The sequence below is a fragment of the Peromyscus eremicus genome, chromosome 2 (genome assembly GCF_949786415.1).
Source record: "Peromyscus eremicus chromosome 2, PerEre_H2_v1, whole genome shotgun sequence".
Taxonomy (NCBI): Eukaryota; Metazoa; Chordata; class Mammalia; order Rodentia; family Cricetidae; genus Peromyscus; species Peromyscus eremicus.
Genome location: NC_081417.1, coordinates 38,028,699 through 38,050,492, shown reverse-complemented (window position 1 = coordinate 38,050,492; position 21,794 = coordinate 38,028,699). Strand labels below are relative to the sequence as shown.

At 39.9% G+C, this 21,794-nt stretch overlaps 1 protein-coding gene across 1 annotated transcript in view; it reads left to right on the top strand.

Annotated features, from left to right (window-relative positions):
• Positions 1 to 21,794, top strand: part of Prex2 (phosphatidylinositol-3,4,5-trisphosphate dependent Rac exchange factor 2) — an 85,201-nt gene that overhangs the window by 11,875 nt on the left and 51,532 nt on the right. Inside the window, exon 3 of the mRNA XM_059254010.1 lies at positions 17,863 to 17,977. Coding sequence (XP_059109993.1) covers positions 17,863 to 17,977 — 115 coding nt within the window. The remainder of the gene's footprint in view (positions 1 to 17,862; positions 17,978 to 21,794) is intronic.

The window sequence follows — 21,794 nt, the reverse complement described above, 5'->3', positions numbered from 1 at the left end:
CTCTGCTTTACTCTTGTTCATCATATGTGTTCATGGTGCATGGAGCTGGGTTTCATCAAGACAGTTGCATGTGTCTCGTGTTTTGATCATAGCTACCCTCTGAATCCTTCTCTTTCTTCCCCTGCCTTCCACTTCCTACAATCCACTTCCTCTCCCCACTTTCTCTTCTGCTTTTTTATGTATCTATAAACAAACCAACAAGAAGACCAAACCCCAGGATCCATAAATGAGGGAAAATATGTGACGCTTGTTTTCCTGAGTCTGGCTTATTTTTTTTACTATGATCATCCCCAGTAATATCCATTTTCCAGCAAATGAGATGATATTATTCCTTCTTATTAGTAAATAAAACTCCACATTTTTCCTATCCATTCACCTGTTTATGGACTCTGGGCTGTTTCTGTAACTTCGTTGTCGTGAATATTGCTACAGTAAATATGGATGTGCAGATATGTTGAATATACTCTGTCAAGAATATACCCAAAAGTCATATTGACTGATCTTATGTTTCTTCTCAATTGATCAGTTTCTTGGGAAGCTATGAGTCTTTTTTTTTTTTTTTTTTTTTTTTTTTTTTTTAGTAAGGGGAAATGTGACTGTGAGTCTTAATTTAACATTTAATTTTCCTTAAAATTAATTAGATGTCTCCACCCCTTCTTTTGCGAGCTATTTAAGTTTAATGGGATGTTTTATTTCCTCTAATTCAAAAGTGCTAGCAATAAAACAAGCAAACTCAAGCCATGTTTTAAATATTGCTTTTAATTAAATGCTTTTAAATATGTTCTCATGTTTTCAATCAAGTATGTCAATATAACCTTTGAAATTTATATTATAGATAAAATGTAAGGAAATTGGATAAGGAAATGCTAGAGAGAACAAAGTTTGAAGTTTGAAGTCACCATGGTTATTATATATTTAATCTGTTTTTCCTGAGAATAGAAATTCAGTTCTTAGAACACCATTGTGTTTTGTGTTAATTTAAATAACAATAAATAAAATATACCATTTAGCTAAAATAGGAAATACTGTTCTTCTTCCTCCTCTTGGCCATACAAATTTAATTTGTAAATACAGAACTCATCTTTTTTGTTTTTCATTCTCTACAACCTTATTATGTGCCATAAAAGTCTTGCTAAATCTTCCAGCAACTTAGACATTACTCCTGTTTCTGGAAAAAAATTAAGTTATTATGAATTTTAATAGTCATGTAAATTTTTTATTGTTGTCAAAAGACATAATGAAAATGGCAATTAATAAGAACAGAAGAGTGCTCATTAAAATTATTGTCAGTCATGTTTACATAATTGTCCTTATTGGAGTGGACTCCAAGGACAGCACTAGGTCCTTAGGAAGGTACATCTCATACACACAAAGTTCCACTAAAGCCCCTCCCCATTGCCCTCTTCTTTCTCATCTGAAGCCACAATCTAAAGTGTCCTTGTATGAAGCCTTGCTCAGTGCCCAGACAGTCTGCTTAGGTAAGCACACTCAAGCACAATCCACAACTCAGGGACATTGAATTATTAACTCCTGTGGAATATCTGGCATATTGCCCAGAACATAAAACTCTTTCAATAAATAAGTTCTTATTTATTTATATATTTTTATTTTATATTATACATGTCACAGGCTCTCTTAATACTATCATTTAATGAGATTATCTCCCCACAACCATCATTCATAACTATTTGTTTTCCGTGAGCAGAATGAGGAACCTGAATGTCTCAGGTATTAATTAATCTGCCCATTGATGGTGGCACAGCTTCCTGAGAGCAGAAACTGGGATTTCCCTGTTAGCTTCTCAAGTAGGAAGAATAATTGGCATTGAAGTATGTCTGTTGGTAGACAGATGCCTCCTGAAATGTCACCGTGGTAATAGGAAAACAATTCCCACCCGTTAGCAGGAGTGAACCCTGTCTGTATTGAGGCTGTCTCATCAGAAGGCTTCCCTTTACTCCTGTCTATATCCAGGGCCTGGAGATTACTGAGTCTTTTACGACTTTTCTAATTAATGTTGAAACTGAAGTGAAAACATGTGAAACTTGAAAAGAAGCCACAAAACTAGCTTCCTGTGCTGGGGTTCATGTTGCATGCATCCTCTGAAATCTTCTACATCATTGCATGACAGTTGTGACTTTTATTGAAATAATTCAAATTTAGTAATAGACTTTAGAAGTGTCATTATGATAAGTACTAGATCCAAGATGTTTAAAATTTACCATTTTAATTAGTAGTTAATTACCATTAAAAATTACCATTTAACTAAAACTACCAGTTCTAATTAGTAGTCACCTTGCTAGTTTTGAAAACAAAAATCTGAAAATGATAACTTTCTGTTAATTCATGGAACCTCATTATTTAGTTTACAAATACTGTATTTAGCAGCTTTGGAAGAAAATGAGGTTTCTTTAAAAATCAAATTTGAAACATTCCTTTGAAAATCAGAGTTTGTGACTGGTGATCCACTTCAAGGGAAAAGGATTTACATTGCCAAATTGCATCCTTAACTGGTCTGGCTGTTGCCTGCATATGAAACATGGATTTCTGGGTTCTGTTGTGTGATCCGTGTCCTCTAAAAACAAACAACAAACTTAGTAAAACATTATTAAAAAGAAAACTATGTTAAGCAAAATAGCTTTAACGTGAGTGAGATGTTAGGTGTGTCTTTTATCTTGACCTAAAATAACTCACCATTTGAGTAAAAGCACTGTCCTAAGATTTCATTTGAGTAAAAGCACTGTCCTAAGATTTCAGCACTGTGAGGCGTGGGCCAGAGTCAAAGCTCCACACTGCTGTCACCAGCAGCCTGAGGACTTTTCTTCAGAGGCTTAAGTAAAGTTGAGGTTCTTTTCTGAGCCACAGAAAAGAAATGGAGAATGAGTCAGAATGAAGCAGAATTAGAATTTATTAAGAAGCGATCTTTTTGTAGATGTAAGCATTTAAGGAAAAGATAGTACACACTTGGCTGTGGTCTTCTCAGGAACGAATTGTGCTTATTGTTTTAGCAGTAGCTGTGTGTAGGATCTGTTGGGCTTCGGCAGTACTTCTCTGAGTCACTAAGGAAAACCTCTCTGTTTTCAGTGACTGAGAGCATAGGGTGTTTCTGCAGAGCTTTGGGTATGGTTACAATCTGATAAGGTAAAACCATGGATCCCAATGGTCACAGAAGGGAGATTCTCAGAATACTGCAGGTTTGAGGTTGGAAAAGGAGAAAAATATATGACCATACATAGTGATATATTCTTAGGCCTTAAGTATAGTTCATTGCTGTTTTAACATCCTTTTTTTAAAAGATATGTTTATTTATTTATGTACATAGTGTTCCATCTGCATGTATGCCTTCAGGCCAGAAGAGGGCACCAGATGTCATTATAGATGGTTGTGAGCCACCATGTGGTTGCTGAGACTTGAACTCAGGACCTCTGGAAGAACAGCCAGTGCTCTTAACCTCTGAGCTATCTCCCCAGCCCAAATATACTCTATAATTTTTAATATTTATTTATTTTTATTTTATGTGCATTGGTGTTTTGCCATGAGTGTTGGGTCCCTTGGAACTGGAATTACAGACAGTTGTGAACTGCCATATGGGTGCTGGGCATTGAATCCAGGTCCTTTGAAGAGCAGTCCCTGCTCTTAACTGCAGAGCCATCTCTCTAGCCCCTGTTTTAACGTTCTTATTTTGTCTCAATATGAAATAAGTATTATCTCTATAAAGGTAACCTTCACAAGAAATTTGCTGAGGTTCTTAACTGTTACCTTTGAGAGACTTCGGCCAGACTCTTGGGTAAAGAGGCTTTTTTACTTTTCATGTTCCCCTAATTTTCCCTATCTTTCTATCGTGCCTCAATTTTCTCCTGTGAGAATTTGATCCCCACGATGTGATGATGGCCAAAGATCCATTTTTTAGAAATTATGGTTTCATCAGGGCATAGACACTCTGTATCCAGGTACCAAAAGTGTCAACCTGCTTGGCCTAAGGGGGATAAAAGAATGTCCAAGGAGCTGTGAGACCAGAGTATAATCTCATCATTTGATGGAAGTCTGTAAGAAACCATGTCATTATTCCTGCCATCAATGGCACAGATGACACTTCATGCAGCAGATTGTTATGTCTGATTAATAAGATTCACAACTGAAAATAGCAAGACCTTTTTTATCAAGAGATACATGCTAATGATGCTAGCAAATCATTAAAGCATAAGTAGAGAGTGACATAGATTCTGAGGTTGTAAATCTTGAGAGCTGAGGACACGTGTTGTCTCAGTTCTCAGGTGGTATATATTACCAACACTCTAATAATAGTGCTAGTTTTCCTTGAAAATCTCTCAGAATAGCAAGGGAAGGGCTTTCAAGTTTCTGCATTCTCTTAATTTTCAAGTTTAGAAGTAAGATCCCTTAGGCTATTAAAAAAATGACTGTTACTTACTAAGACTGTGACAAAACACAGAAGAATGATTCCAGGAAAAGGAATCCAGAGTGGAGCAAACTCAATGGAAGAGTGTAAGGTTATGGTCATTCAGTGTATCTCATACCAATGGGATCTGAAAGGAAAGCGCTGAAGCAAAGGAAAATACAAAGTAATTTACACCTTTGGATAGGTTCATAACAGCATTTAAGAAGTTAAGATATTCTTTTAAGTCTTCTGAGGTTCACAGGTATAAAAGACCTTGTCTTCAAGATGCTCTTGAGGCTGTAAAGGCCCATAAGGTAGAGCTTTTATTATAGGGAATAAGGCTTTACATGACTTATTTTATTTCTTTTTGATCCAGTATGGTAAATGTCCACCCATCCTGCATATGTGTCAGCAAACACTAGAAGGTTTACAGAGAGACATCTCAGTGAAATCTAGTTGGCAGTCTTTTTCTGGGGATTGCCCTCTCCTTTGTATGGTGTTTAGTAAAGTAGTGACCTGGCTTCACCTTCTGCATTAATATAGAGCTAAAGAGAACAAGACCCGATGATGAGTTCTAGTTATAGATTTTCATCTTTTCCCTCAAAGGCATGAGTGACTAGAGAAGTTAATGCTTCTCTCCTCTGGCGACATGAGTCATGACGTTTCTTAATTTTCTTTGGACAACGGAATCTTATGGCCACTTTGAGTCCACCACTGGCCATTTTCTGTCTACATCTTTGATTAGCAGCCTATTTCTTCTCGGATCCCTACTTCTGGGTAAGATGCCTTACCCTGGGGAGAGTGGTAGAAGAGGCGTCTCTGTTGTCCCCAAGTGCTGCACGTTTGGCACTTGTGTCCGTGGTTTATTTCCTTGATGTCAGAAGGAATTGTCCTTCTGATAACCCTTATTATGTGTCACTTCTACCTATGTGGGTTGCCAGATGGCTTAGAGAAGAAACAAAATTCAGGAGCATATTTACTGAGAAAAAAAAATTCTGTTAAAAGTCCTCTTTTTTCTCATACAGCTGTGTGAACATGAAGAACTAGGAAACCATGTTTAGCGTCAGTGTAAACATTGACACATTGATTTCTTTCCCAGTTAGAAAGCTCTGGTTAAGTTGATGAGCTCAGCTTTGCGAGGCAGGCTTATAGCCTTTGTTGTCTTCTGGAAGCCACTATTGCATTCCTGCCTGTCAGTTCCCAAGTCTGTACAGCTGCTTCCATCTATAAACAATTGCACATGGGTTTATTAAGGGTTCATCTTTTAAGTCAGGTCCACTTGCATACACTTGTGATCCATGGGCTCCACACAGGAGTGGGCTAATTTGTGTGTTTCTGGAACGTGAGCAAAGTTAATAGGCTTACCATGTGGCAAAGTATAAAGATCAGTTTTGGTGATTCCTAATAAAGTGCTTCATTTTAGATAGTTAACCATTGGTATCTTTCGTTTCCAAAGATGCTATGGACTTGGTGAGGGTTTAGGACCTCTCTCTAGTGTCCCGGAGTGAGTTCAGTTACCTCATCTCCTACCGTTGCTGTAGCTGTTAGAGCTTGTGAACGCTCTGGCCTCTCACATGCTATAGTGTGTAGCTGAATTTCTAAATAGTCTTATTAAATTAAAAAAACAGAAAACAAAAACAAAACAAAAAAAAACATGGAGCCAGATATAAGGGTGAAAAGCTGAGAGATCAGGGAAATAGGGAAAGCCACTGTAGCTAGAGTTTTCCTGCCTGGCCCACAGTCAGGACAAATCTCTCTCATCTGCCAGTCCCACAGCCACTCAGACCTGACCAAGTAAACACAGAGACTTATATTGGTTACAAACTGTATGGCCGTGGCAGGCTTCTTGCTAACTGTTCTTACAGCTTAAATTAATCCATTTCTATAAATCCATACCTTGCCACATGGCTCGTGGCTTACCGGCATTTTCACGTGCTGTTTGTCATCGTGGCGGCTGGCAGTGTCTCTCTGCCTCAGCCTTCCACTTCCCAGCTTTATTCTCCTCCTTGTCCTGCCTATACTTCCTGCTTGGCCACTGGCCAATCAGTGGTTTATTTATTGACCAATCAGCAACACACTTGACATACAGACCATCCCACAGCAAGCCACAACTAACCTTACCTCGCCAATTCCACAACTTCCAAATGCAACTTACTTCCTGTCTACCCATGCCTATACACCTTGCTGTTCTGCCATCTGATTTGTTCTCTCTGTCCAGCTACATCACTTCCTCTTCCTGCCCAGCTCTGTCACTTCCTGTCTGTACAGACCTCCATGGTTAACTAGTGTTGGAATTTAAGGCATGTGTCACCACACCTGGCTCTGTTTCCAGTGTGGCCTTGAACTTCCAGACATCCAGACAAATCCCTGCTTGCCAAGTGATAGGATTAAAGGCATGTGCTACTGTTGCCTGACTTCTTTGTTTACTTATAATGGCTTGCTTTTTCCTCTGATCTCCAGGCAAGCTTTATTTATTAAAGCACAAATAAAATATCACCACAATAGAGTCCAGCTGCTCTGAAGAGTGAGCTCCAAGTCTGAGAATGTTCCTCAGCTTCTGGACTCCCATCTATGCTTTATTTTTCTGCTATGTGAAAGGCAAAGGCTTTCTTCTATATTCTGGATTCTCAAGGCTTGGGCTCGTGGCAGTAACTTCTTCGGCTTTTGGAAACACTGTGGTTTACTCATCTATCAGAGGGTTCCAGAGATGGGCTTGAGTAGTCTCCTGAAGTGGCTGAGCTCTGAGGCCAGTGTGTAGGCAGTGAGTTCCATAGGACCCAGCCAGGGCTCCGAGCTGGCTCTGTGCTGCCTTAAACCATCAGAGGATCTTTCTTTTGGAGGTCAGAGCTCATTGTCCCAGAGTTCAGATTAACCCTAAATTTCCACCTTTGTGGGGCAAGTTGAACCTTTTATTGAGGCACCCAATATTCTACAACTCTTAGAAGTTATTTTTATTATGTACTTGTTATCTTTAAGTTTCGTCTTTTGTCAGTCTTTTGGTGACTTAGCTATTAATAGGCTCAAGTTTTCCGCTTTCTTCACTTTTCTCTTTGCTTTGGAATGGTCTTTTCCTTCAGGGACAAACTTTTTTTTTTTTTTTTTTTATGTAGAAGCAGTGTATTTGCTCTTTAACTTTTGTTACCAAAAATCTTTCATACTCATCTCTTCGTTGCACCCTTATACTATCTATACCTTTCTGCATCTTTTTTTCTTATTTGAAATAACATTTTTTCAAACCAGGGAATTTAATTCTTTAGCTGCTGTATTTTCTAACAGGTCACACCAGTCTCTGAATCTCCATGGCACCAATGTACAAGGGTACTGAACAGTTGCCATACTATCTGTTTAAAGATAGATACTCTTTTCTAAGACGTAATATGTCCAAAGGAACTGTCCTTTAATTCAAAGACATAGCTAAGCCGTTTCATTCAGAATTTTTGGGTTAAAAAGTATAGATATTTGAGTTTGCTGAATGGAGAAGTACTGCTCTTTAACTAATGGCCTTTAGATCTTGAGCTAATCAGTACTTCCCATTGGCATTTAAACCTGGGAAAGTGGAGCATTATATACAGACCAACAAGGAACCAAAAGACCCTGCAGAGGGTATCACATCTCCTCATAAGAAAAAGACAAGAACTTCAGGAAGAAATGAAAAGCTTGAGAAAAAATTACATCTCCCCATCTTCGTGTTCAAGGCACACTGGATGGATCGTTTAGTTTGGAGGTTCCCATCAATGGTGGTTATGATAAGCACTTTTAGAAAAGGCTAAGCTGGGCGGTGGTGGCGCACGCCTTTAATCCCAGCACTCGGAGGCAGAGCCAGGCGGATCTCTGTGAGTTCGAGACCAGCCTGGGCTACCAAGTGAGTTCTAGGAAAAGGCGCAAAGCTACACAGAGAAACCCTGTCTCGAAAAACAAAAAACAAAAAACAACAACAACAACAAAAAGAATAGAAAAGGCTGTAGTTTTCAAGGAAAGGAGAGAAGGGAGCCCATGCTTTCAAAAAGAAAGAAGTATTTCCATCATACCTGCCATGTCAAGAGTTACTCCAGGCTTCTTGATGGATATCTGTAGTCACTCGAGGGGGTTTTCTCTAAGGATCCTTAAAAGGCTTCAGTTCTCCAGGACAACCAGTAATTAGGGCTAAAAACCATCTTCCCCCCCTCTGGGATGGGGCACTCATTTCCAATGCCAGCCCTCTTTACCCTAGTCTTTAAGACCCAGTTTTAGACAGTCTTTCTTCCAGTTTCCTGGGAATTGTTCAGTCCCCTTTAGCCTGGGATTTTCTGAAGGGCAGGATCTTTTATGATTGGAAAACTCACCCTTCCCCAGAGTTAAGGCTATCACTGTGGCATTCCTGGGCCTTTTAGGCTGTCTTACTGTGTTCAGTTCTTCAGATCTCCAAAAGTCAAATTTAAAAACTGATGTAGGGATATCCGACTGAGGAGACTGGTTACTGACTATATTTTATCATGTATTATTATTATTATTATTATTATTATTATTATTATTATTATTTCCTTTTTAAAGCGTCCTTTAATTGTTTAGAGCAGATTGATGAAATAACCACCTCTAAAAAAAATATCTGACTCTAGGAAAATTCTAAATACCTTTAGTTATAGTAAATGCAATCATATAGATGTTATCTTCAAGATTCACTTTTATCAGTCTTCTTATGACTTAGCCCTTCCTATGAGACAGGCTTAAGCCTTCTGCTTTCATCTTTAATTCTTCCTCTTTTTCCTTTGAATGGGCCCTTTCCTTTAGGGACAAACTTTTTTTTTTAATCTCAAAGCCTTTTCTGATTAGTCTTCTTTACCAAAATCTATTTCATCTTCTTCTCATTGCATTCTCATAATGTCTAGAACTTTCTATATCCATTTTTTTTCTTACTTGATGCTCCTTTCTGCCTTATTTTCCTTTAAAAACTTGAAAGTCTGGAAACTGCATATAGAACAGAGGCCAAAACATGTTAACAGCCCCGGAGACATTTTTACTTCCTTTTACAAACTCATTTAAATGAACTGATCTACTAGCAATTTAATTCCTATAATAGCAGCTACTCAGAAGGTGCCTTGTAAAGAAAGCAGTGGCCTCTTTTTTGGGTCCACAAGGCAACAAAGGCATGATAGAAGCCCAGCATCCCTGCCTTTATCCCCTGCCCATCTTCCTCCCCCGCCACCTCCCCGCCATACCCCCTCCCTGGTTGCCTGCTTGCCTCTTGTGTGTAAGCATGTCAGTCATGTAAGAATGTCTGCCTAGTCATTTCCCCTCCTGTCAAGCTGACAGCACAGAGTTAAGTCATGGTCCCAAACCTTGGAACAACTGAGTGTAGCAGGACTGCCAGATGATGACAGTCATGCATCCTGGTGAGGCTGCACCCTGGAATATAAGCAGCCATCTCCTGAAGACCAACTTGCCTATTCAAGCAAGGAGGACTTCTTTGGACCATATTTCAGAACTGAGAAAACATTAATCAAACAGACTGCCTGACCCAAGACTGCCCAACTAAATATTTTTATCTCTTGTTTTAATCCTCCTCTTTTAGTCTAAAGCTCATGCCTGTAACCAAAGATGTGTTTGAGGTAAATGGATCGCTTTATTTGCCCCTCCACTTTAGGCACACTGATCAAATCTACCCCTCGTCCCTCCCCAACACTTGTATCTTTAATAGATGTACTAGGATTGGTGGCTAAGCTCGTTTGGAAACCAGAGCCAATAATGTTACCTTAAAACTCCAGTTATACTGCAATAACGTACACTAATTTAACATTTTTTCATTTATGTGAACATGCACTTATAAACCAATTTGCTGCCAAGAAAACAATATATAAATGTATAAGGATATATGAGTATTAAGTCCCAAAGACACCCAGGACAAGTGGCTGACTGAGGTACCTGTTAACATAGACAAATGGATTCTGGCTGCCAGTCTCTCCTAGCATTGGAAACATTGGAAAGTGCTAGTTACAGGAATGGCCCCTCTCGTCACATCTCACTCCCCACCCTACCCTACCCTACCCTAAACTCTCCAGCCCCCCCCCCCCCCCGAGCTTCACTGCTTTCCCCCCAGATTTTCTTTTTCATGTAACTCAGCCATTTTGGCTATGTGCTCTCTTAGTGCTCTTGGCCCTTGGCTCCTAGGCTCTTCTCTTCATCCATTTATCGTCTCCTATTCTGTCTCTCTTTTCCTTGTCTCTCCACACTCCCCACTAATCCCATGGCCTGGTCTGTTCTGCTGGCCATGTTCAGTCTAGACTGTTCTAGATGCCTCTGGCTGTTCTCTCCCTCATATCTACAATAAATACCTTCTCAATCACGCCTAGGATGGTCATGTCCTCATTTTCACTCAATGAGAGCAATGCATACAAATGTATAGCCATATATAACAATAAATGTAAAAATGAAATCATTTATAACTTTTGTTTAGATTTATCATGTACCAGGACTAGACTGGTATTCTAATTTTTTTCTCCATAACACAAAACAATCCTTAACCTAAAATCGGTACTTCTCCAATAGCTCATAATAAAAACAAGATAGAAATTTTGCATCTCAAAGGCAAAGAACCTCACCTAATTAACGATGAGCCTCAAGTGAACACGCAGTAGGAACAGAAAGGTCCAAGAGTGAAGTTTGTCCAGCAGCCTGCAGTAATTCTTCCCATTTCAGAAACAGCACAGGCTGATGCCCTTGGAGATGGGGAATTTTCCTGCAATGCCCTTTTAGACCAAATTCCTTCCCTTAAAAAAAAAAACATATAATGAGACTAAACTATATTCTGCATGTTCTCTAGTGTGTCTGAAAGAAAAAGGATGGGAAGAAAAAGAAAATAACCTGAAATGCTCCCACTGAGTTCCCTACCTGGACCACACCAGCAGCCTTTCCAGTACTGCCATTAGTGGGCTTTGGACAGCCCCATAGCGTGGGTGGCTAATTTCCCTCTGTGTGTCCCTGGAAACCATCTCTATATAATTGTCTTATTATGCTTCTTTAGAACATCTCAGAGGCATGATCAGTACATGCAGACCTGTATAGTTTAAATTTGTCTTTGCCTTAGAACAGTGGTTCTCAACTTTCCCAGTGCTCCAACCCTTTAATACAGCTCCCTCATGCTGTATTTCACTGCTACTTCATAACTGTAATTTTGCAACTGTTCTGAATCTTAATGTAACTGTCTGATATGCAGGATAGCTGATATGCCACCCATGTGGGGGTTGCAACCCACAGGTTGAGAACCAACCACTGCCTTAGAAAGTTTGGAAAGCACTTTTGATGATATGTGTGTGTGTGTGTGTGTGTGTGTGTGTGTGTGTGTGTGTGTGTTGGGAGAATTTAGAACTGAAAGTGGGGAATTATGCTGTCACAAGGAGAAAAGTTGAGGTTATAAAGCAAGGTAGCAATAGAGGAGGAGGTCTTCAGAGTTCTTGTACCTGAGGCTGCTGGAGTTATAGAAAGTATGGTATGGTAGTAGGCTAGTTTCAGGAGAGGTCTGGAGAATGGCATGCATAGAAACAGCCATTCTCAATATTTTTAGGCTTTGTAACTTTCTGCTTTTCAAGGCTTACTTTTCTTGGTGTTCCCACAGAGTCACTTCTCCTTGATAGGGTCTCTGGCTGATGGCGTAAAGACAAGAGAATAACTTTGGATGTTGGTAAATAGACCTTCCAGTGATACCTTTGTAAATAGCCATGATTGTCCCATGTGGCTCAGGAATGGATGTTGATAATGCTAGGGGAACACCTATCTTCAGCCCTTCAGTTATAGTCATTATACATCAGGTGGGGCTTTCGACTTTCTCCAAGAAACAGAAAACCCAAGGTGACATACAAGCTAGGGGAGTAGAGGTGTTCACCAGCAGTCAGGGAAACTCCCAGTGCTTCCCCACATGTTGTCCCTTCATGGTCAAGAGATGTCAGTGGGAAGAGGACCTGGGCCTGAGGTGCATCTCATTGCTGCTACTTGCAGCTGACTAAGGAGTAACATGTGGGGAACTCTACCCATGTGATGCCAGGATTCCCAGCTGGGGTTTATTAAGAGGGTTAGCCTAGATTTTGACATGATCAGCAATAGAAGGAGAAGGATTAGAGAAGGGTTTGTACATGCTCAAACTTGGATGAAGCCTTTTTAAGAGAGCCATGTGTAAGCGCCTTCAGAAGAGTCACATAGAAGATTCTGGTGGTTTCTGAAATTACTGCTCTAAATGTTTCTAGGCAATTCCTCTACCCTTTGGTGACTGCGATCTTGAAGTGCCTTGGATGAGATTCTATGATGGACTAGTTCCAATTCTGTTACTATGATAGATGTGCTGACAAAAGGAACTTTAAGGAAGAAAACGTTTATTCTGTTTACAGTCCCATCATTGGGGAGCTCAAGACATCAACTTGAAGCTTCCAGTTTCAGCCCCTTATTGAGGGGAGTCAGAGCGGGCACTGAGAGCAGCTAGCCATAGCCAATGTTGAGAGCAGAGAGAAATGAATGAGGCAATTCCTACTGCATAGCTCGCTTTCTTTACTGTTACACAACTTCTGATACAAACCCAGGGAACGGCACTGCCTGTTTTTGGGCTGCATCTCCTCCATTAGGTAATAAACAAAACAGTTCCTACAGACATCTCCCCAGCCCACCGTGAGTTGGGCAGTTTTCATTGAAACCGTCTTCCAGGAGATTCTAGGTTGTGTGAAGTTGACTATTACAACTCTCCATCACACATTGGAATTTAGAAAGACTGGCCATGGAATTTAAGATACAGTTTTTATTGTAAATGATGTTTATTGTCTTCCATATGTGAGATTCCCAGATAACTGCAGGTTTACAATTGGGAAAGAAGAAAGCCCATATTTGGTCATGGGCAGTTAGGCCTTCATCATTGCTATTTTCACATTTTTAAATTGAAATATGTGTATATAAAAGGAATATCAACTTTGTCAGCAACATTCACAACAAATTTTGCTAATTTTGCATGAGTTCTTTATACTCAGCTTCAAGAGACTTCAACAAGACCCCACAGTAAGGGGCTTCTTTCCTTTCCTATGTTCCCTTAATTTCCCCCATCTTTTTCTCCTGCCTTAATACCACTTTGCTTGGCTCCTTATTTGCTCTGATGCATCTTAATGCACAGTTCTACTTACATACATGCTGTGACTATACATATGTGTGTACATATAGTATAATATAACTAAAGTGTAGTATATATTATTAGAATGTATATAACATGAAGTTTGAGCTTAGCTTTATAAAGAATGTCATAAAGGGAGAAACGGGTTTCTCTCTGCCCTTTATAATAATTGTTAGTTGGAAAAGATCTCAGTAGCAAAGACAAATCATTAAGGCCAAGACAAATGAAAGAAGAAGTTCTGGATAGCTTGGATGGATGTGGAAGATGCCAAAAGAAACAAAAGAGATGGCTTAGTTACTTGAGTTTCAGGTAGAAGCGGCACCCTGAGAGGACCGTGGACTCTCCCCATGTCCTGTCCTACTGCACCAAACAAAGAGACAAGCAGTGGCGAAGGCAGAGACAGGAGCATGTCTCAGTGTAGTCATGTAAGGAAGTACCTGTAAAGCAGGACAGTGACCCAGAGTCTGTCTTAATGGGCTGAGAGGAAGTTAGAAATTTTGTAGCTAAGAAACAAATGAGATGGTTAATGTACACATTGGTGACAGCAGATTTCTGGAAAAATCATCATCATTATCACTCAGGATGACTGTTTTGCTTTCCATGGGGGGGCTAACAAAGCATGAGTTAAGTGCCTTTGTTTGGGAAATGTTGTGGTTTGAATACAGAGTGTCCCCAAAGACTCATGTGTTTGAACACATGGTTCCCAGTTAGTGGCATTGTTGGAAAAGTTATGAACCCTTTAAGACAGTGATTCTTAACCGGTGGGTTACAGCCCCTTTGGCAAACTTCTGTCTCCAAAAATATTTACATTACAATTCATAAGAGTATAAAAATGACAGCTAGGAAGTAGCAGTAAAAATAATTTTATGGTTGGGGATCACCACAACATGAGGAACTATGTTAAAAGGCCACAGCATTAGGAAGATTGAGAACCACAATTCTAAATTTAGGTTCTAAACCTAAATCTTCCTGCTTTAGGAACTGGAATTTGCTAGAGGAGGTATGTCCCTGGGAGTGGGCTTTCTTTGAGGTTTTATACCCCAGCAACACTTCCTGTTCTCACTCTTTGCTTCTTGTGGGTGGTGAAGTGTGATCACTCCGCTTCCTGACTCCCAGGTCTGCCTCATGTCTCCCCTGCCATCGGGGCCTATGTCCCCTTTGGAACCGTAAGCTAAAATAATTCTCTTTTTCTCTAAGTTGCTTTTTGTCAGGGTCTTAGGTTACAACTACAGAAAAGTAACTAACACTGGGGGAGTGATTTCATCATGGGGGCTCCTGTTCCTCCAGGCTTGCCCTTCCTTGAGGGCAGTTTGATCCTTTGTCATAAAAATGGCTGTTCATCAGTCCTGTCATTCCTAGAATCTGATGTAACTAGAGAAGAGAGTGATGTTAGAGAAGTTAGTGTATGAGGCAAAGCAGAGCCAACGTGACATAGTGAGTCGGGCCAGGAATGGGAGTCCTTCTTCAGCTTTCACTCTAAGCTTAACTAGTCTCTCCCTTCTCTGTGGTTTCACTTTCTCTGTGTTTTTATGTACCAACTGGCAACCATGGTCTGAAAACATTAAATGGAAAATTCTAAAAATCAATGGTGCATGGTTTCAATTGCACACCATTCTGAATAGTGTAATGTTTGTCTAGCCCGAGCATGAATGATCAGTCAGTGAGCAGCATGTGCCACCCACTAGTCTCTCAGTTGACCTCAGTTATCAGGTCACTGACTGTACAGGGTCTCAGTGTTCTAACTTTTTAGGGCCTGTGTTAATGAATTGCCAAATGGTCTTATTAATTAAACATGGAGCCAGAAATTGAGGATAAAGTTGAGAGATCAGAGGAATAGAACAAGCCACAAGCCAACCTCACCTAACCGACCTTCAGTCTCCAAAGAGACCTACTTCCTATATACCCATGCCTATATTCCTTTCTGTTCTGCTAACTCATTTCCTCTTTCCACCCAGCTACACCATTTTTTCTTCATGCCCAGCTCTGTCACTTCCTGTCTGTCTGTACAGACTTCCAGACCTCCATGGTTAACTAGTGTTGAAATTTAAGGCATGTGCCACCACACCTGGCTCCATTCCCAGTGTGGCCTTGAACTCACAGAGATCCAGACAGATCCCTGCCTGCTAAGTGACAGGATTAAAGGCATGTGCTACCATTGACTGACTTCTATATAGTGGCTAGCTTTTTCCTCTGATCTCCAGGCAAATTTTATTGGGAGACACAGATAAAATATCACCACAGGCCTGCCTTAAAAGCCTTCTTTTTAAAGTTCAAAAGAGATGCTACCATAAGCGAGGGAAAAATTAAGTATCTGAGGATGAAGGAATGAATCTACTCACACTGTGATTTTTCAGTCCATGTCTCTTTATTCTCTCTTTATTCTCCTATTTTTTTGGCCTAATTATCTATAATTTCTTAGCTCTAATTCTCTGTTCTCATCTTCCTGCTTCTTCTCATCTTGCCTAATTCTTTCTTCTTTCACAGGAGGCTTGAAGCAATAGCAAAAGTTACAAGAATTACCTCTCATTGGTCAAAAGCACATTCCTAGGGTAAGCGATAAGGAGCAGAGCCATTTGCCATGGCAGCACATTTTCAAGGTTTCAAGACTAAGAGGGAGGGCCATAGTGCCCAAATGAGACAGACTTTGAGACATGGGTCTATTGTCAGTGGACTTGGCAAGGGAAGAATCAGCATGCTTTTCTTAGGGTGCTTTGTGTTAGTAATCTTGATAGACACCTGTGACTCTGATTTTGTGTATAACTGTAAACTTTTAAACTTATGGTCTATTTACAAAGGCCTTTAGTCTAGTTCCACTTGCTTGAAGGTAAGTGTGAGGTAAATGTGTGCATTTTGAGTTAGACTGAGGTGAGATTGTTATTTTTGTTAATCTGAGTAAGAGGAACAAGGCAGGCTTTAAGTGTCTATAGTCTCATGGAACAATAGATCTGGCTATGAATCATATCCTAGTATATTTTCTGTATATCAAATTATACAGCTAAGTGAAAAGTAATCTTTCTGACCACCCACAGATATATATGTATCCATAAGACTGAATGTAATCAAGAGATTACATATACACATTTTATGAAAATGTGTGGTATTGGGGAGTTATCATAGCTGTTATTGCACAGGAAGTTATAGATGGAAGAAACAGTATTCAGAATCAATGGCCTGAAAGCCTTGCTTGACAGGTTATTCCATCAGAGAGCATTCCTCTGGTGGGTTGACATCTGAACGATCAATTGCTATAAACTGTAATTGCGCCATGGCCCACAGTAGCTCATGACAATGGTTCCTGACAGTGTTCAGTCTCAACTAGCCCTGATTTTAATGAGTAATGACCCCAGCGTGCAAAAATAGTGATGCTGACAATTGGGACGTGCTAAAGAGAGGCATAAAATGCTACCTTCTTGGGAAAAGGTTAACACTCTTGACTAAGTAAGATAGAGTAAGACTAGTTCTTCTACCCACAACATTGTGAGGTTGAAGAATTCTTGTGCTGCAGAAGTTAAAGCCCCACAGTTCATAAGTTATTAGTGAAAATGGAAAGGGCATTACAAAAGTGTGTGTGTGTGTGTGTGTGTGTGTGTGTGTGTGTGTGTGTGTGTGTGTAAATCCGAATAGGCTTAAGCACAATTCCTAGTTTCAGTGTCTACTGCAGGTCTGACTTAGAATACATCCCATGGAGAAAAAAGAGACTATTGTATGCATATCCATGGAAACAAACATTGTCTGGTTATAAGGGATGACTAGGAAATAAGGATGAGTGTTGTTGTATAGATTAATCTCAGTGGCTTGTGCAGGGATCAGAAGCTCTTAAGATTTTGCACCTTTCTCTTCATGGTGCAGAACAGGGAATGTGCATGTAAATACAGACTTCTACCCCAACCCACACTTCAACCCTCTCACCTGACCCCTAGTACAGGTACACACACACACAATGCAGGCTTTGGTTTTGGGTACAAGTTCCTCTTACAAAAGACTAAGTTTTACTTTGTTTTCAGAATACTTCTTGTGTCTGCAGTTTCTCAAAATAATCAGCTGAAAATAATCCTTGTATTTTGGGATAGTATATTCTAGTCTTCTACAATGCATTCAAAAATAGAGGCTAGTTTAAACCAGAAATTTCCTTTGCCTACTTCACAACAACAACAGCAAAAAACAAATTTCACCAACTGTTTGATATATATTTTGAGAGCACATGGCACATTTTCATTCATTTTTAGAGTCATATGTTGCATATGTATTCATATGCTACACTCTGGTGAATCTATTGAAAATTAGTAGGATTAGAGGAGGCACAGAGATGAAGTTATAAGATTGCTTGTAAACTGTTAACTTGTTTCTGCAGCCTTGGAAAGCATGGAAGGATATTACTATAGAGACAATGTTTCCGTGGAAGAGTTTCAAGCCCAGATAAACACGGCCTCCCTGGAAAAGGTCAGACAATACAATCAGAAGCTCAGGTATGTGATCTCCACTTGTGTTGACTTGATTTTGCTTTTCACATTAGGCTGTACATTTTGGCCACATGAGCAGAATTTGTAACATTTTCATTGGCTTAGATTATTGATGTTTCCTTTTGGTATTTATAATGTTTAATGTCTCAAATACCCTAATGGCTATGCCCCATGAAAATGAATAAGAAAAAGAATCTTGGAATGTTTTATGCTGAGGTTTTAATTTCTGGAGAAAATAAAGGGATGCAATTAAAGTTCAGCAGGTTATTTCCAGGGGAAGTGTCATTGTTGCAAGTTACAGTGGCATCTGCAGAAAGGGTCATTGAATTGCTGGGAAAGTACATTCCTTCACTCGCCATTAAACAGCTGGCCCCTCATGTGGGGAGAAGAAAAAGGCTCCATGTGAAGATATGAGAACTATGTGCTTGTTACTTGAAACTATATCTATATCCAAATAAGTAACACTTGAATTTTAATATTATATTTTTTCCTACATTGTTACTGTGCAGTATTATAGATCTTAGCAGAGTTGGAAACCTTTGAGGATGGACTCTTCCCTCATGGTTGGCTCTGAACCTAACCTATTTCCATGGTAACACTACAAAAAGAAAAGTCAGCTTCCTTTCCTTAGGATTTAAAATAATTAATGGAAGAAGAGAGATATGAGAGTTTGGTTGAGACTCGTTAAGGGAAAGTTCCTCCTTCCTGACCCAAAGAATGGAATTTGAGTTCTGCCCAGGCCCTGCTTGGGACTTGGCCTTCTGATCTTCCCTAAGATTAGAGCATTGAGTACTCCTGAACCCTGCACGTGGGTCTGTCAATCACCTTGCTAGAACACTAGAACTGAAGATATGCTAGGGAGATGGGAGGAATAGTTATCTTCTCATTGGGATGATGTACTTGTACTGCATAGAAGCCCCTTGTGCCCCGTGCCACACAGCTAAGCCTGCCTGGTTTTGTTGGTTGGTTTTCCCTCCTTTTGGATCCTAGTCAAAAAGCTCAGCACGCTCAGGGCTTCTTTTTTTTAAACCTACATCTGAAGGTGCCCCATCCCCTCCGCTCCCACCATGCAGCTGCTTTGTTAAGCATGAAGGCGTTCCTGGACCCAAACTCAACATGGTGTGGCTTTTTCTTCCTCTCCATCTCCCTCCTCCATGCAGCTTCTGAGATTTACACCCCACCTGTCCTGTTGCTTTTTTCTTCTAGACTCTAATAAAATGATCCTCAAGATTCCTTCTCTGGCCATTTAAAAATTCTCTTATTAGAAAGACTAAGACCCCAAAAGGGGAATCATGGATTTCCTTGATAATACAGTAGTAAGAAAAATGAACCGTAGCCAGTGGAAGGGAACTGGATTGTAACTTAGAAGCTTTTATTTTCCACAGTTATTAGAAGATATTTCTCTCTCGTGAATGAACTGGTTGACAGATCACTTTTAAAATTACTTGACACATTAAACTTAAAAAAAAATGTTTAGAGTTATCATACCAAGTGGTATATTTCATTATAGCATTTTCATATATACATATGGCACTATCCTTTATTCCTATTCATCCCTTTCCCTCAGAGTCCTCTTTCAATACCCTCTTCCTTCTCTCTGCCCTCCTCTGATTGATCCCCTTCCTTCCAACTAAATTCTTCCCTCCTCTACTTTCCTGTCTCTTGTATTCCATTACTCTGTTTTCCTTATTCCCTCCCTCTCTTGAAATCTCTTCCTCCGCTCTCACGATCCTCTTTATAATTTCATGATTTTGCATACGCGCGCGCGCGCGCGCGTGCGTGTGTGTGTGTGTGTGTGTGTGTGCGCGCGCGCGCGCATGCATACACACGAATATGTGTGCTGGGAGGGAGAACATGGAGACACCAGAGAGATAAAAATTTATAGTGTCATCCAGTAAGACAGTGTGGTCCCTATCTTTAAGAGTCAGTTTATTTTGCTTAAAATTTATTTTTAAAGGAGAAAAGCTGTTCTAGCTTGAGACTTTGTAACTCAAAAATTATATTGTGCCTCCCTGCCACACACATATGTGACCACTCTGAAGATTAAATTAATTCCTAAAATGAACAGCAAGGATGTGTGTTGGTCCTGGTGATTTTCTAGTAAAACTTACCTGACTGGTTTCACAACCTTCTCCTATGGCTTCATCCATCGTGTATCATTTTTAGGAAGCTTTAATCCCTCCTCCTTTTTTCAGTTACTTATTTCCTCTTCCTTAGCAAATGCAGTCTGAGATCCTAGTGATTCAGATTTGGATTGGCTTAGACTGTTTCAATTTTTTTTTTTTTTTTTTTTTTTTTTTTGGTTTTTTGAGACAGGGTTTCTCTGTGTAGCTTTGCGCCTTTCCTGGGACTCACTTGGTAGCCCAGGCTGGCCTTGAACTCACAGAGATCCGCCTGGCTCTGCCTCCCAAGTGCTGGGATTAAAGGCGTGCGCCACCACCGCCCGGCAGACTGTTTCAATTTTACTTCCTTGTCTACATCACTGTTTCTCAGAGCTATAAAATGTACTTACTCCTTTCATAGCAAAGAAAAATGTTAACCTTAAATCCATAATCAATTTGTTCCTAATTCCCCGACTAAGAAGCATTGGCTTAGGAAGCTTAAGTTCAGTCTTGAGAAAAATCTTTCCATTGATGACTGTTAAAGGAGAATTTTGCCTTCCCAACGGGTGAAATATATTCCTAGGTTGTATTTGAATTAGAAATAAAATTGAAGCATTTCTATAGAACACACAGCCTTGAGCATGCATCCATAGACTCATTTTAAGAAAATGGACCACTGCTGAAACATCCTACTTTACCCTGTTTCTCAACACCAGTCTTGTTTTCATCCACTCAGGATTGTGCTTCCAGACCATGCCACCCTCCTATTCGAAGGTCTTTAATGATTTCTTATGGCCTCCAAGAGAAATATCAAGCTCCTTAGTTGGCAATGAAGCTCTTTCATGACCCAACCCTCTACTTCCTTTCTCTACAGATACATCCATCATGTTCTCCTTCCTAATTATGCCTCATACTTGCCCTCTCTTGACTCTTCATTCTTCATCAGCATCTACCTCTCTGTCTCCCAGCTCCTGAGAAAGCTGTGCTTATGATTCATCTTCTCATATTGCTACAGTCTTCTTTGTATCCATTTATTGTAGATTTGGAATGAATCCTGGGCACTAGACATTTCAAAAGATGCCTAGGAGTTTAATATACAGCCAGAACTGAAGACCAGTTCCTAAATCAGAAGTTCTTAAAGGACAGTCACTTAAAGGATGTCAGTGTCATCTGCAAACTTCTGAAAAACTCTTGAGTGTCCCACTGTCTGGGTTCTCACTAGCCTTCCACTTGATTCATTCTTTCTCACACTCAAATTTCAGAACTACTGTCCAGACACGAATGACTGAGCAATCCCTCTCCCAACTTTTTATTTTCCTTTTATGCTAATTATAAATGTCAGTTTTTATTCTAGATGATAAGTTATCGTTATAGATCTCTTGCCCTCTTTATAGTAATATAAATTCTGTGAGTTGAGGGGTTAGCCGACTTTAGTGTCCCCTCTTGTATTCATCAAAACGTTTTGCATAAAAAGCAAAAAAAATTTGCATAAAAGGCTCTTCACAGATGTGTGTTGAATTGCATTACTGGTATTGGTTTCTTTTGTATTGCTGTGACAAATCGCGAACTCAAATAACTTGAGAGAAAAGTTGATCTTGAGTCATGGTTACAGGGGACATAGTGCATCACAGATGTGTAATAGGAGTGTGAGGTGGTAGCTCCTTACTTCTTGGTGGTCAGGTGACAAAGTATAGGCCCAATCCAGAAGTAAATGTAACATT